This window comes from Tupaia chinensis, unplaced genomic scaffold, assembly GCF_000334495.1.
Source record: "Tupaia chinensis unplaced genomic scaffold, TupChi_1.0 Scaffold000636_1, whole genome shotgun sequence".
NCBI lineage: Eukaryota > Metazoa > Chordata > Mammalia > Scandentia > Tupaiidae > Tupaia > Tupaia belangeri.
In genome coordinates, this window is record NW_006160157.1 from 955,215 (window position 1) to 970,995 (window position 15,781).

General features: G+C 37.0%; 1 protein-coding gene across 2 annotated transcripts in view; it reads right to left on the bottom strand.

Annotated features, from left to right (window-relative positions):
* Positions 1 to 15,781, bottom strand: part of RUNX1T1 (RUNX1 partner transcriptional co-repressor 1) — a 167,942-nt gene that overhangs the window by 135,419 nt on the left and 16,742 nt on the right. Inside the window, exon 2 of one of the 2 annotated variants that reach the window (XM_027776168.1) lies at positions 4,197 to 4,369. The exons of the other annotated variant lie outside the window; for it this stretch is intronic. Within the exon in view, the coding sequence (XP_027631969.1) occupies positions 4,197 to 4,284 (88 nt within the window). The 5' untranslated portion in view covers positions 4,285 to 4,369. The remainder of the gene's footprint in view (positions 1 to 4,196; positions 4,370 to 15,781) is intronic. 2 annotated transcript variants of the gene reach the window in all.

A 15,781-nucleotide genomic window follows, 5' to 3' on the forward strand; every position in this document is an offset into this window, starting at 1 on the left:
AAAAAAAAAAAAAAAAAAAAAAACTACCCTAACGGCAGGAACTTCATAAAAATTTGTCAAGAGACCTTTGTAAAACACTGTTGTCTTAATCAAGATGAGTTAAAGAAAACACTACCCCAGTAATTATGATTTTTAAACAATTGCTTGATTAAAGTTTAAACCTTCAAATTCAAGAAAGGTCCCCAAGAAACAAATCATTTCAATAGTCCACTTCACAAATTAAACATTTTTTGTGCTGTTTAATTACTATTATTACTATAACTTTTGTTAATGGTCATTAATGCAAGCAGATATCATTTAAGATCTGGTTCACTATGTCTCATCAAAAATCTTATTTAAATAAAGCTCTGCAATAATAGTTGTGTATAAAATCACCATTAAAATTCAAGACTATAAAAAGGATCCCTTAAAAGATACAAAAATGATCCATTTATATAAATACTATATATATATATATATTCAGCAATTATTAGAATCATATAAATAATATATTCTTCCTTCATCTCAAAATCTATAGAGTAGAATATTGGCTGAAAGAGACAGAGACCAAAAGAGAAAAGAATACAAAAGCATGCCTGCTTGTCTGTGTTCAACACAAAGAACATTAAATGAAAACAACTGGCATGCTGCCAAATTCCTATAGAGGCAAAGAGATTCAAATAAATTGATTTCACGCATCACACTGACCTGGGATCAGTGTGCAGTGCTACAATAAGCTCAAAGCTCCATGTGGGGTAAAGCCCATTAATGCTATCAGACCCCTCAAACATGACCAAGAAAAACTAAAAATAAATGCAGACACTCTCCAAAAACAGCCATAGCACTTAAGAAAATAACTTTGCTCTTTTCCTAATAAAGATACTAATATTCGAAGGTGCCGAGCATCATCTATATTGACATTTTGATTAAAAAATCAGCCTTTTCAAAACATAAATGTGGCATTCGAAACCCATACTTCTACGTAAAAACTGATACTACCTAAATATACCCTTCTAGATAAGGACGAACAAAACACACACCACTTTACAGCAAAAGTTTCCTTCCAATCTGCCCTCCCACATCTTTTTTTTTAATGTTTTAGAAAGCCAATGGAGTTGTTTTAAAAATATGCCAAATATTGGACACTTCTTTGAATTTTCCTCAATAGCTTGTAAGAACAAGCACCTCTGTCCAGAGTCCACTCCTAGCTGTCCCAAATCCTTCCAGTGCTTACAACGACATGCACTACAAGGCAAACAGTTCCAAACAGCATTCTAGAGAACTAAGCATTGTATTTTGGGTATGTTTTATAACACCAGAAGGAAACATACCAGCATTTTGCCCTTATCAGTAGTTCCACCCGGGGCTAGTAGCATGCCCACTTGGTATTGTTCTTCCTGAGGACACCACCCTAACACTGACAGGTCTGTTTCCAGGTGACCACTGCCTGGTTCAAACCTATAATATAGACTAGACTCTCTGGCGCCACCTCAGGCCATGCGCTCTCACACAGCCAACTGTTCACCTGGTAGTTCTTTGCTTTTTCTGCTTCCAAATTACAACTCCAGGAAACCAATGGATTCCAGGTGTTTGCAAATTTAAAGTAGACTTCTATTTTTCCCTACTCTTGGCCAAATTGAGTCTATTCTTCATATTTCTATTTATCATTACTATCACAAAGGAGGAGGAATAACTAGGAGTGAATTCTTAATTCTACATATGAAAAAAAACTTAAGTTACAAGTAGGCCAATACAAATGTGTATGTGTGTACACACAGGAAAGAGCAAGGAAGAGAGAAGAAACTTAACATGGCATTACTTTTCTTTTTTTTTTTTAGAGAGAGATTTTTGATATAGAGCACGTGTGCTCTCTGGAGAGACAGAAAGAGACAGAGAGACAGAAAAAGGCAAAACCCCCCAGGAGGGATGGCCACATCACAATCCCTTCTCCTCCATTCTCCTCTTGGGATCTTGAGCACGCACTCACATGAGCCCAGCACAAGTTTAAGTTGCTGGGTCTAGGCCTGAAATCACAGTCAACTATATGGGAGTACAATGACATAACCATTATGCCATCTGCTGTCCCTCAACATGATTATTTCTGATACATGAAGCTAGGAATTCATAATCTGCATATTATAACCAACAACACAAATTAAATTGTATTATGATATGTCCTTGTCATGTATTTTTGTTTCTGAAATAGATCTTCTATACCGCAATGGTTTACTACCTGTAGGCCACAGATATATTCCACATGACCAGAAGAGAATATCCTTGTAATGAGATGAGTGTAGATAGATAATAATTATATATATTGATAATATAAGATCAAGTTAGGGACCAGCAGTTAGCGTAATGGCTATGTTGCTGGACTCCCACATAGTAGACTGCGGTTCACGTCCCGGACCTGGTGGCTTAAAATTCACGCTGGGCGTGTGTGTGTGCATGCCCAAGATCCCGAGAGGAGAATGGAGGAGAAGGGATTGTGGCATGACCATCCCCCCGGGGGATGATTTCTCGCTTTCTGTCTCTGTCTCTCTCTGTCTGTCTGGCGAGCGCATGTGCCCTATAACAAAAACCTCTCCAAAAAAATAAAAAAATCAAGTTGTAAAATTTAATATCCCTTTCAATTTTTCTTCTGCACCTTAGGTATTTCTACCATATTAAAATAATCATTCATAGAGATACATAAGTCAGAAAACAAAGAGTTACATCTTGTTTTAAAACAGGTACTTTTCCTGACAGAAAATGATGAGAAAACAATTCTAAGGCAGTGGTGCTGGTTGTTAGTTTCCTTAAGATAATGAAGCCTTTTTGTCTATGTAAGACTTCAGAAGTCTAATCAACCAAGATTTGAATCCTAAAAAAATAATTTTTAGCAATAGTAATACATAACGTAAGAAGATAGAAGCAGAGATGGGAGATGTCTCAACTACTTCATACAATGAAATCCCTGCCTTCTTTCTTGAATTGATGTCTTCCATTAATTTATAGTAGAACATTATAACATAAAGAAAAAGGGGAAGGAAAGGAAGGAAAACACAAACACAGAAATCAAATCATAATTAAGGATTTCCCAAAGGAGTATATTATTCTACAGGGAATTACTTCATTTTCTCTGGTCTTTCTTTAAAACAAACAAACAAACAAACAAAAACTCATTTGCCAACTCCTTCCTGGGGACTTTTAAAAAGAAACCAGTAAGTACTGTATTTGTAAGAAATGCAAGAGCAGAGATTGTGGGATGGATACCAGCAAAGATGTTTTCAGAACAATGGCCACAGAGAAGAAAACTTTGTGACCCCTCTTTCCACAGGCAGTGGAAACTTGGTGACTCCTCTTTCAAGCAGTCAGGCACAGAACTTCAAGTGCCTTCCCAACCACGACTATGGCAGCCAGTGTCACACACCATTTGTGTCGACTCTCAACTTTTTCGTAGCACAGTTTATCCTTACTAATTTGTGTTTCTGCACAAGTCCACTAACTGCCAAACTTGAAACAGAGCTCCTTACAAGAGACATTAACTCTTTGGACCCATAATTCAGGAGGTGACTGAATTTTTAAATGTTCCCAACTTTAAGAAGTTCTTGCCAAATGGCAATATATGTATTGATAGTTCCTATCTGCTGTTTTCCTAAAGTCAGATATCACATTTTTTAAAATGTATAGATATGAATTCTGCTTATAAAGTAACATTCGCCTCAAAGTTAAAAAAAAAAAAGTCCAAGTCTATCAGAAGAAATAATAAACTGAAAAGCACTTTTGTGCCTGTTTGTTCAACAAACTGAGAAAACACCATTTCCTCGTTATAATAAACACAGAAAGCATGGCATAGCTTTTAATCTTGAACTCCAAGGACTGCTCAGCTTAGAACAGATGTATTATGAAACATGGCAAGAAGCACTGCAACAGGAAGAGGGTGATAAAAATTTGGTACTTGATCATTTGACATCTTCAGACCCAAAGCTATCAAACAGGGTTCCCACCATCAGATTGGTTCCCACCCCCAGACTGATCCCACCCCAATCCCACACCCCAAGATTTCAAAGACAAATGTTTAAAACATACAATATAAACTCTTTATCAACAGGCACTAGAATCAGGAAAGTAAGAGAAAAATGTTCACAGTTATAGTTTGTTGGGAAAAAAAATAATAGATTGACTTTCTGGTATGTACGTAAATTACAAAATCAAAATAGTTGTCTGTTCCTTACCTTGACAATATTCAAAGTTCCCTTTTTTCCGGCAGTCACCTATTACTAAACTCAGTGCTCTCCAAGTGTTTCTTTTGACAGATATCATTCTCCACCAATCGCTCTGCTAATTTCCTCTCTCCTTTTCTGACTGGGACAGAGATTATGTTCACCAGCCCAGAGATCAATCTTTTCTATTGACAACAACAAAGGGAAAAAAAATGCATATATCACAACCAGTCTGAAGTATCACACTCATCTACTTACATGATAATACTAGGCCACTTTTCTTATGTTTATTTTTAAGAAACAGACCCACAAACTCTTCTAAATTTTAGAAGAATCCCAAACAATCCCCATTGTCTTAGTTCCTACAATGACATGCTCTCAAGAACTTTGAATTTTCCAACAATCTGTCTCAAAGCTGGATACATTTTGAACCTACGAACTCTTTTCACTCAGGTTACTTTTAAAGTATACATGTATAACAAAACTTTAAGAGAATATGTTGGACTTTACCTGTTTAGATTTTTGTTTTTAAATATTCAATAATTTGTCAGATACTATGGCTGTTTCAAGAAACATTTTAGACATTTTATGTTTTTATTTTATTTTGTGGCATTTTACATGCAAGTTAAATCATGGGTCAAAACAAAGCAGTATCCAGTTTGTTCTGTTGTTCTAAAATTTCAGTATTGCCATTATTAGTGAACATAGCTTAAAACTGGTAATAGTGAAGAACAGTCTGTATGTAATTCACTAATTTAAAAATAATAGTAAAAACAATTATTGTTGAATTATTTTCTGAAGTCAACAATAAACTTCAACACTTTTTTTCTTCTAAATAAATCCAAATTTTCTCATTCTTCCTACTAGATTGGTCAGGTTCAACCTGAAAAACCATTCATAAACCTTTTTTGAATGCCTGTTACTCACCTACTACTACAATCAGTCTACGAGCAGAAAAAAGTATCATTATTTCATTTTTATAATCTATGAAAAATAAGGGCCTAGCATGTTCATTCACATGAAGCAAGAACTCAAAAAATAAAAAGCAATAAAGATTATAAAAGCAATCCCAAAAAGTATTACTAAGGGTGCTACTGTTCATATTTGAGACCAAATTACTTCTTTGAAATTAAAATTGGTGAACATACTCCAATGTATATAAAATAAGCAGACTCTGTTTAAAAAAAATCAATGCCCTCTATGTACCACTTTATGACTCTGCAGTGTTTCAGTTGTTTTATATCATTTCTTATGATTAAAAAAGAATTAAATGAGCACTGATTAAGAAACATATACTAGATTATTTCTTAGTTGAGCATTGCCTTGAAACTTAGCAAAAAGTCATTAACGACAATGAACTAGAAATTTGAATTTGGTTCACTATGATACCTAACAGTTTTATTAACAGATGATAAAGCAAAGATTTCAGTCAGAAATTAACCCAGATACACAGACATATATAGATTATATACTCAAACGCTCAGGGTGGGGAAGGGGCACACAGAGATTGGAAGTTATTATGTAAATATAATATTTATATTTACTATTATAAATATTTCCAATGTTTTTATACTAAGACAAAAGCATTTTATAAACAGAGGCTAAACAAATACCTGTATTAAGAAAAAGAAGAAAATGGACATTTTTCCTGGATTCAGTCATGATATATAATATTTTGTGCTTCAGCAACCATCAACAAAAGACATCAGAGAACCTGATAAAAGAGGATGAGTGGATGATGCCCCTGATTGGACCATAGCTAATACTCCCCACTAAACGAAGCAGGCAAAGCACATACAAATCCCCTAGAGTCTATTTCTTTGCTCATGCCTGCTAAATACCAGACAAATGCCTGGGTTTATTAACAAAAATAGTATAGTAGATCTCGGTTTTGAGGCAAATAAAATTACTATGTGGATAAACTTCCTTTAAAAGACAAATTTCTTAATTAGTGATGGTCTTTCAGTATATGAATAGCATATAATGCTTCACTTTCTAACTTTGCTTGTGGTATCTACTTTAATCAGAGTATTGTAAAGTGAAGAAAAATTGGCAGGGAGATTATGTTACAAAATGTTTTAAATGTATAGACTGATAAATTCTTAAATGTTAAAACAGGATAAAAATACACATTCAAACAATACACAATGTAAACTTAATATTACACATGAGAATTTTCCTCACATAACTGCTTTATATGTGAAACACAATATCATAATCAATAGAATAACTGACGAAATGAACTCATCTTTGGATTTTGTCAAAATAATGACTTTAGAGTATCATATTTGTGCTTCATACATCTAACACATAAATGTTCTATCAATGTAAAATAATAAAATAAGTCATGGTAATGAGTACTAGGAAATACATGTTTAAAGAATTGGGATGCTTGTTCCATAATAAGTTTGTATCATGTGCAGATTTTAGTAAAAATTTCACTCTCTTTAATAATTGCTTTTTTTGGATCTTGAGCCCTCCGATTTGTAAAACCTCATTATGAAGGGAACATACACTGAGAAGAGTTTAAAAGCTAAACTCCAGCAAGAGCAGAATGCCTCAAACAATTTGTAGCTCTACAAGAGTGTTATTAAAAAGGCTCAACATGTTGTATTACCATGGAAATTGTGGAAAACATACATTCCCAAACAAATATTACTTTTTCTCAATGGTATGAAGTAATGAAAACCACATGTGTAAATCTGCGATCCGTGCAGTAGTTCAAGCTGCAGCTAATAGAAAATACAGAAAGTGAACTCTGCTATATAAAGGATTCTTGTTACAGAAATATAATGTGAAAACCAGATGCAGACAGAAAACCTTAATCACAGATGGGAAGGTAATCACGGGCATACAGAATACTTTTTTGATCAATCTTAACCATATGCGCAATGTATTTATTTTCTAAGGAATGCAATAACTTGAGAGAACCTTCTATTTGAATTCAGTTAACCTCATATTTATAATGCTTTTATCTTACTCCCCCATCCCTTCAATGTGTACACTGAGCCAAGGTTTTAAAAGGAAAGAGTTGCTGGCCTTGGCAAATCATTCTTGTATCAGTTTATCTTTCAAAAATTTAATAGGATGTAAAGACTACACACATCAGAATCAACCTCAAAAGAGATCAAGTGCAGTTCTCCATTACTGTATTTCTCAATCACTGCCAGGAATCCTTTCATTGCCTAAACGCATTTCTCTAGAGATTTCTAGCAAATTCTATCAACATTTAGGGGAGTTTTTCCCTTAGTAAATAATACATAATTATTCCAAAAATGCACATTTCAGTGCATCTCTTTTTTAATCTATCAACCTGTACTGAATCAAATCTTTATTCTAACTTTTCTCTTCCCCTTCATAAAAACATTTTATATTGTAAAGTCTAGCTTTCTATTAACAAAAATACAATTTGTTTTTATTTCTGAAGGGAATGGCCACAAAGGAGCCTGTAATATCATATCTGATTTAGAAAACACTGTCTTGGTAAGTATCCCTTGGCTTTGGACTATAGCTTACCTTTGTCAAAGTTTCACAGCCTCATTTCCAGACTATTCTATATCTCCCTGGTTTGAAGTAGTGGTCAACAGAGCACCACACATACCTCATTTTAAGACTCTACCAGACTTCCAACAGGAAGTGACTGGGACATTATGTTAGTTGGGTGTCTCTCATCATAGATCATGTAATTATCCTAGTTCACAAGCTTCCTTAAGCTACCATGACATATATGTATCCAGGTACTCTCACTACTCTTCTGGATACAAACACAGAAATACACAGTCCTTGTTTTTGCCATATTTGGACAATCAAGACCCTCCATAACTTGATGCTAATCTATAGTTTTCAGCCTTAGCTTTGACCATGCCTGTACAGAGGGCAGCTCTTTGCTGGATAAAGTCTCCAAAGGAATGCTTCATCTTATCTTAATAGCTTCATTCATGGACCTCAGGGCTCTTTCCACAAATTGTTGCATGGCCAGTTTCTTCTCAACTCTCAGGTTTCACTTCAAGAGTCACCTCTTCAGACATGATTTTTCAGACCATCTTAAAGTCTTATCACCATTATCACTACTCTCATTATTCTAACACTGATTGTTTCTTCACTGTCTTCCTTGCATTTAACGCTTTGTGGACTAACCTTATTAGCTCCTTTATGTTCTGTCTTCCTCCCCAACTTCTAAGAAGTAGGCTTTACAAGAACAGAGGTCTTGTCTGTTTGCTCATTACTCTATCGTCCATACCTGAACCTGTTTTGGTAATAGTAGTGGCCGACATTAAAAACAATAAAACAGGCACCAGCAGATGGCGGAATGGCTATATCACTGGACTCCCATGTAGTCGACCATGGTTTGAGTCCCAAACCCAGCAGCTTAAAACTCATGCCACTGGGGCCAACAGGTGGCATGGTGATTAATGTGCTGGACTCCCACATGTCCAATTGCAGTTTGAGTTCCAGACCCGGTAGCTTGCTCTCTCATTTTCCCCTTCTCTCCCTCTCCCTCTTTCTGTCTCTTTGGTCAAATAAAAATTAATAATAAATAATAATAACAAATAAAATTAAATAAAGGGAAAAAACCTCATACTGGGCACGTGTGTATGCATGCCCAAAATCTCAAGAGGAAAATGGAGGAAAAGGAATTGTGGGTGGCTATGTCCCCTTAGGGGTGATTTCTCACTTTCTGTCTCTGTCTCTCCAGCAAGCGCACACACCATATAGCAAAAATCTCTCTCTCTCTCTCTCTCTCTCTCTCTCACACACATACACACACACACAAAAGGAATAAAATGAATGAATCCCACCACATGAAATACCACAAAGGCCCAATTCAACACCTGTGACTTTCACAGACTTTTCCTGGACCACTCCCAAGGCCTCTGACCTTTTCCTTATGAAGCTCCAATAGCACACATGGTCTCTATCAGGCTTTACCTGACAGAGAAGGCTCCTGTGAGCCATTCCTGTACAGACTCAGGCCAGCTTGGGAAGCAGCCAGGGCGTCCAGGGCCGTGAGGTGGCCCTTCCTCCCACCTTGAGCAGCAGGTTACTGTGACTGAGAACAGCAGCACAAGCCTACTCAATCTTAAAGACGGAAATGCACTCTAGCAGTTTTGATGCACAGACTTAACCCCCAATCCAGTTTGTCAGTTGTGGTAGGAAAGTGATCCCATCTTATTCTCTATCAGCCCTCAGATCCCACATTGATGCATTATACTCATTCTAGGAGGGCACTGGCCATTTTATTCAATAATCTTCTTACCCACTTGCCAGCACATAGATGTTCACTTATATGGGCTGAATAAACAAGGGAATAAATGATAATAAGTTACTATTGGGTCTTTCTTTAAGACTGTTTCTCTTATTAATAGGAAGGTATTATTTCAAAATCGTACAAATATTTTTAAACAACAGGAAGCAGGGACCAACCTATGATTTATTTGCAGTCAAATCAACAATGCAGTATGATCAATGGGTTAACAAATCAGGCAAGTTTAAATGGAGAAAGTTCCTAAATACCTCTTTTGTACAGATATACCTTTCAAGAAAGTAAACGTTGTAAAACGACTGTCACCTACACACACCAACTGCATAGAACCCCACTAGACGTGCACCTGCCTGGACTGGGATATCCTACACTTATCTACTCTTTGACCTCGGAAGTCACTTAACTTCTCAAAGCTTCAGATTTAAATCTCTCAAGCATGATTATAATATCTAACTTCTAGGCTGATGGAAAGATAAGAGATAACACTTATAAACACCTATCTTCTTGTTCCTAGTGCAAGTTTTCTGTCGTCCATTGTGCTCAGTTCCCACCAACTGATAGATACTAGAAAAGGGGTAGTAACTATTTGAAATGATGTTCCAAAGCTTTAAAATAAAAGCAAAGGTTAGTATTGAAAAATGGCATAGTACAATCACAATCTTTTCCTTTCTAAAAGTCACTACCATACTATTAGGGATAAAAATAAAGTATCTAGGGAAACCAGTGGGTGATGTGGTGGTTGAGGCAAGGGACTCCCACACAGCCAACCACAGTTCAAGTCCAAACCTGGAGGCTTGCTTTCTCACTTTCCCTTTCTCTCTCTGTATGGTCAAATTAAAAAAGTAATAATAACAAGGAGGCCAACAAGTGGCATGGTGGCTAAGGGTGCAGGACTCCCACATGGCCAACTGCAGTTTAAGTCCTGGACCTGGCAGCTTGCTTTCTTGCTTTTCCTTGCTCTCATTCTGTCCCTCTCTGGTCGAATAAAAATAAATAAAATTAAATTTTTAAAAAGGTAATAATAACAAATGGAATAAATAAATAATTCTACAGGATAAAAAAAATAAAGTATCCATGATCAGTCAACAAAATTAAAATATGTGGACTAACTTCTCAAAGCTTCAGATTTAAATCTCTCAAGCATGATTATAATATCTAACTTCTAGGCTGATGGAAAGATAAGAGATAACACTTATAAACACCTATCTTCTTGTTCCTAGTGCAAGTTTTCTGTCGTCCATTGTGCTCAGTTCCCACCAACTGATAGATACTAGAAAAGGGGTAGTAACTATTTGAAATGATGTTCCAAAGCTTTAAAATAAAAGCAAAGGTTAGTATTGAAAAATGGCATAGTACAATCACAATCTTTTCCTTTCTAAAAGTCACTACCATACTATTAGGGATAAAAATAAAGTATCTAGGGAAACCAGTGGGTGATGTGGTGGTTGAGGCAAGGGACTCCCACACAGCCAACCACAGTTCAAGTCCAAACCTGGAGGCTTGCTTTCTCACTTTCCCTTTCTCTCTCTGTATGGTCAAATTAAAAAAGTAATAATAACAAGGAGGCCAACAAGTGGCATGGTGGCTAAGGGTGCAGGACTCCCACATGGCCAACTGCAGTTTAAGTCCTGGACCTGGCAGCTTGCTTTCTTGCTTTTCCTTGCTCTCATTCTGTCCCTCTCTGGTCGAATAAAAATAAATAAAATTAAATTTTTAAAAAGGTAATAATAACAAATGGAATAAATAAATAATTCTACAGGATAAAAAAAATAAAGTATCCATGATCAGTCAACAAAATTAAAATATGTGGACTTAATCTGCAGGTCTGAAAACATTTCAGAGTGATAGAGAAAAAGAAAATACCATGAACTAATGTTTTGTAATTTAATCTTTTTTTCATCTAATTTCATCTGTGAAAGACCATCTCTAGGGGATAAGAGAAGAGAGAACCAATTATTTCCAAAGACTGGCTTCTCCAAATAAAGACATCTGTTCCATGCTGGCAACTTTCATATGAAAGAAAAAAAAATGGTACTTTACAAGTAACTGCATTCATGGTTGATGGTCACATGTTCTAGGAGGCTACCTCAACCTTCCAGCTGAAAACATGGACTGTTACTGCTGCTCCGTATCAGGTGATCTAGCGTTTTCTTTCCTGGTTCCTCTCTTCCTTCCTTCCTCCCTTGCTCCTTTTCTCTCTCTTCTTGTGTGTGTGTGTGTATGTGTGTGTGTCTCAGAAATTGGCAAATTTGTGGTATTTTTGTACTTGAAACACTGCAATGAAAGGTCTTGATAATTTTATATTTTTACTGTAGCACCATTCCTGTCTGTAGTCTATGTGGTTGGCCCCATTCACTATAAAAGGTCCTGGTGGTGAGATTTGAGGAATTCCAGGAGAGTGGCAGTAAGCCCTGGAATAGGAGCACAACCTTAAAGTTAGAAAGCCTAGGTTCAGACCTCACCCTATCACTCATGTAGGGTCATCCTGGGCAAAAGAGAACAAACACCTCCAGGAGAATCTTTTTAAAAATGAGCTCATTCCCAAATAGTTTTTAAAATAAGACAAATTATGAACCTCATTCTGCAAAGCCCTCCAATTTGCCTCCTCCCCACCACACACATATCTGACAGAAATTGTTCAGGCACTTTGCATCAAAAAAAGGAAGCCTGCCCTTCTGAAATCATCTCTACAAATGGGAATGTTTCCTAAAGCAAAAACAGTAAGGCTCTTCCCCACAGTCTGAGTTACAGAATCTCAGGCTGACATGGACCTGTTTCCCTGTCCAGTACCGTCTCTACTTTTAAGGCTGGCTCATCAGGCCACAGAGCAGCTGGAATCCCACACAAGGTCAGAGAAGAGACAAGACTGGATGAGAGGAGAGGGGTGTAGGATGTAGGGTACTAGAAGATAAGTGCTCAGCCTGGAGATCTGCCCCCAAAACAGACAGAACAACCAAAAAGGGAAGAGCCTCTGGCAATTAAGGAACAACCTGGGGCACCTGATGGGAAAGGCAGAAGCTACTAACATGGCTTTTTAGCTTTGTTCAGATCCCTGATCAGAAAGAAAGTTCCATGTCATAAAAACATCCATATACTCAGTTTTGCTTACAATTTTAGGGAATTCATCCTTTACAAAGGCCCATTCATGAACTTTAGAGTAAAAAAAAAAAAAAAATAGGTTTAGATGTGCACCTAAAAACATCCAAGTGACTTGGCCCCTTCACAGTTTGCCTAAGGCTGATTCTATACATGGAGTAGGACTTTGGGGGAGTGGAAAGAAAGTAGTGGAACTCTTATTTTGTTTTATTGTTTTGGGGTTCCCCCCCCCTTTCTTTCTTCTTCTTCTTCTTTTTTAATGTGGTTGTTAAAACTTACAAGCTAGGGTCAATAAGTGGCATGGTAGTTAATGTGCTGGATTCCCATAGGGCTGATCATGGTTCTAGTCTCAGACCTGGTGGCTTGAAAATCACAGTGCGCATGTACCTGCATACCCAAAATCCTGAGAGGAGAATGGAGAAAAGATTGTGGCATGGCCATTCCCCCAGGTCATAATTTCTCAGTTTTTCTCTGTCTCTTTCTCTCTCTGTCTGGTGAATGCACACACCCAATGGCAAAAACAAAACAAACAAACAAAAAAAGCACAAGTTGAAATTTGGCAGCAATACATTGTGCATTCTATGATAAGAGAACACAATGAAAGGCAACCAATGTGGAAAGAAACTGGGAAAGAAACAACATGCTGTTGGAAACAAAGATTTCATTTTGGTTTTAGCAATGAAGTATGTCAGAACAGTTTTAAGTAAATAACATGAGTTCAAGGCATGAGCTTTCAACAGATATTTAATAAATTATCAAAATGTACCCAAAGTTTTCTGGACTCCCACTTTCAAGGAGATTAAAAATCAGCAGAGAAGTGCAGAAGTGTGAATCCCATGAGTAGTGGCAAAGTTGGGTGTGACAGATACTATCTTTGGGGAGGAGAGATCAAAAAAGGCTTCAGAAAGCAAAGTTTCACTAGAGGGTTAGAAGAGTATGAAATTGGTGGGGCCAGCAGGTGGTGTGGTGGTTAAAGACACTGGACTCCCACATGGCCAACTGTGGTTTGAATCCTGGACCTGGCGGTTTGCTTTCTCACTTTCTCTCTCTCTCTCTTTCTCTCTCTCTCTCTCTCTCTCCATCTCTGGTCAAATTAAGATAAATAAATTAGTTAAAAGTTAATAAAATAATTCTTTCAAAAAAGAAGAAGAGTATGAAGACATCATACTTGGCTTCCCTGAAGAAAAAGCTTAGGTGCCCAGGCACCAAACCATGAAGTAGCCCCGGGTCTTCTAGAAGGCTAAGAGAGAAATGTCTAGGCAACTCTAACAAAGCAGGGTTGTTGTCTCTCTTGAACCACTCCATGCATCAAACTATGCCAGATGCACCTTTAAGTATTTGCTGAATGAGGGAACAGTAACAGAGAGGAGAAAATATTACATGGGTGTTCTAGAAAAGAAGTGCTAGACAGTCTCAGAATGGTCAAGTCAGATATTACATAGAAGCAAACCATCACTGAAGGTTGTGTTTCATACCTCATCTCAGATCATCCTCACAATAATCTATGAGGTTGTGCCATTATTATCTGGATGAGAACAACTTCTAGTTGAAGAAGGGTAGCAAGAAGAGATAGATTAAAGGAGTGCAAAAGTGCTGGTGAGGTTGGTGTCTTCACCCATACATTTAACAGCTGACTGTCTTGAGGCAAGACAGCAGCATCACTTTTGCCAAGGAAGAGAAGAATCCTACACCCAGTCAATGCTAGCTGACAAGATCTGTAGCTTAGTAATGAGGGAGACAGGTGCAAGGTTTACAAAAAGACCGAGTACAAAAGTACATATGGTGGGAACCAGCAGTTGGCATAATGGCTATGTCGCTGGACTCCCACGTAGTTGACCGCGGTTCATGTCCCGGACCCGGTGGCTTAAAACTCACGCCGGGCGCGTGTGCGTGCGTGCCCAAGATCCCGAGAGGAGAATGGAGGAGAAGGGATTGCGGTGTGACCACCCCCCTGGGGGGTGATTTCTCGCTTTCTGTCTCTATGTCTCTCTCTGTCTGTCTGGCGAGCGCACGTGCCCTACAGTGAAAATCTCTCCAAAAAAAAAAAAAAAAAGTACATATGGTAAGCCCTTCCTCCATCCAGTGCCTGGGTCCCAGTTTCTTCCTCCAAAACGAGCCCTATGATCAGATTCTTACATATATATTTCCACAAGTAGAACTATCTAAAGTTTTTTGTATAAATATAGTATACTACATATTCTACTTTTTGCTTTTTCTTCATTTAACAATATATCTCAGGAATGATTCTATATCAACAGATATAAATCAGCCTCCTTCTTTAAACAATATTAATTTTTATGCTGAAGTTCTTAGCTATCAATGACTCATTTTTATCAACTGACAATGGGATAAAGTCAAAACATTCGATATGAACGATTTTAAAGCAAAAATGCAAACTCCAAATTCAGTTCAAATTCAAAGACTAAAAAGATTGCCAGCATGGTTTGATACTAAACAAAGCAAGGCAAAGACCTTGACATAATGAGAAGAAGCATAATCTTAGTGAACCATACCCAAAAAGTCCTCATACAGATAAATTTTATGTTTTTTCAACAATGAAAATCTCTTGAATGAGGACAATTAACAGTGAGGAATAACAAGAATTTAATACTTTCTTTTAACAAAAAAAGGGATTTCTTTATCTTTCCAATATGAGAGTTTTATTTTAAAACCAAAAGTTGTGTCCTGCCCATAACTGAATTTAGTTTACTATCTGCTGATTAGAAAATAAGTAAAAAGAAATTTCTTTTAAATTCAGTGATATATTAATGTCACTGATTTGAAAAATGTCAGTGTATGAAAAAGTGTTTGGTATACAGATAATGCTTGGGGTATTCAATGAATGAACAACTGTGTTCTCTATAGAATATAGACTTGAAAGAAACTTTTATTAATTATTCTGCACCCAGAAGTCCAAAATTTGGAATATAAAACAGGTTGCTCTGGTTGAATTGGAAGCTAAGGATCCAAGACCTATTGTGTGCCTGACCACATGGCCTAAAACAAGGAAACTCAGGATTGGTCTGAAATCTATGCAAGGAGCCAAAATATCTGAAAAAGCCAAGTCCCAAAAAGGACAATAATAAATCCTCTATGTAACAATCACTTTTCAATGAACACATATTACTGAACAGCCCTGTCACCATCTCCCAAAGAATCCCTGAAACTGGGGTAAACCAAAAGATTCTGAGGCCCCTCCTCTAGAGGCCATGACTCTACAGTCAGAATCGGGAAAGAA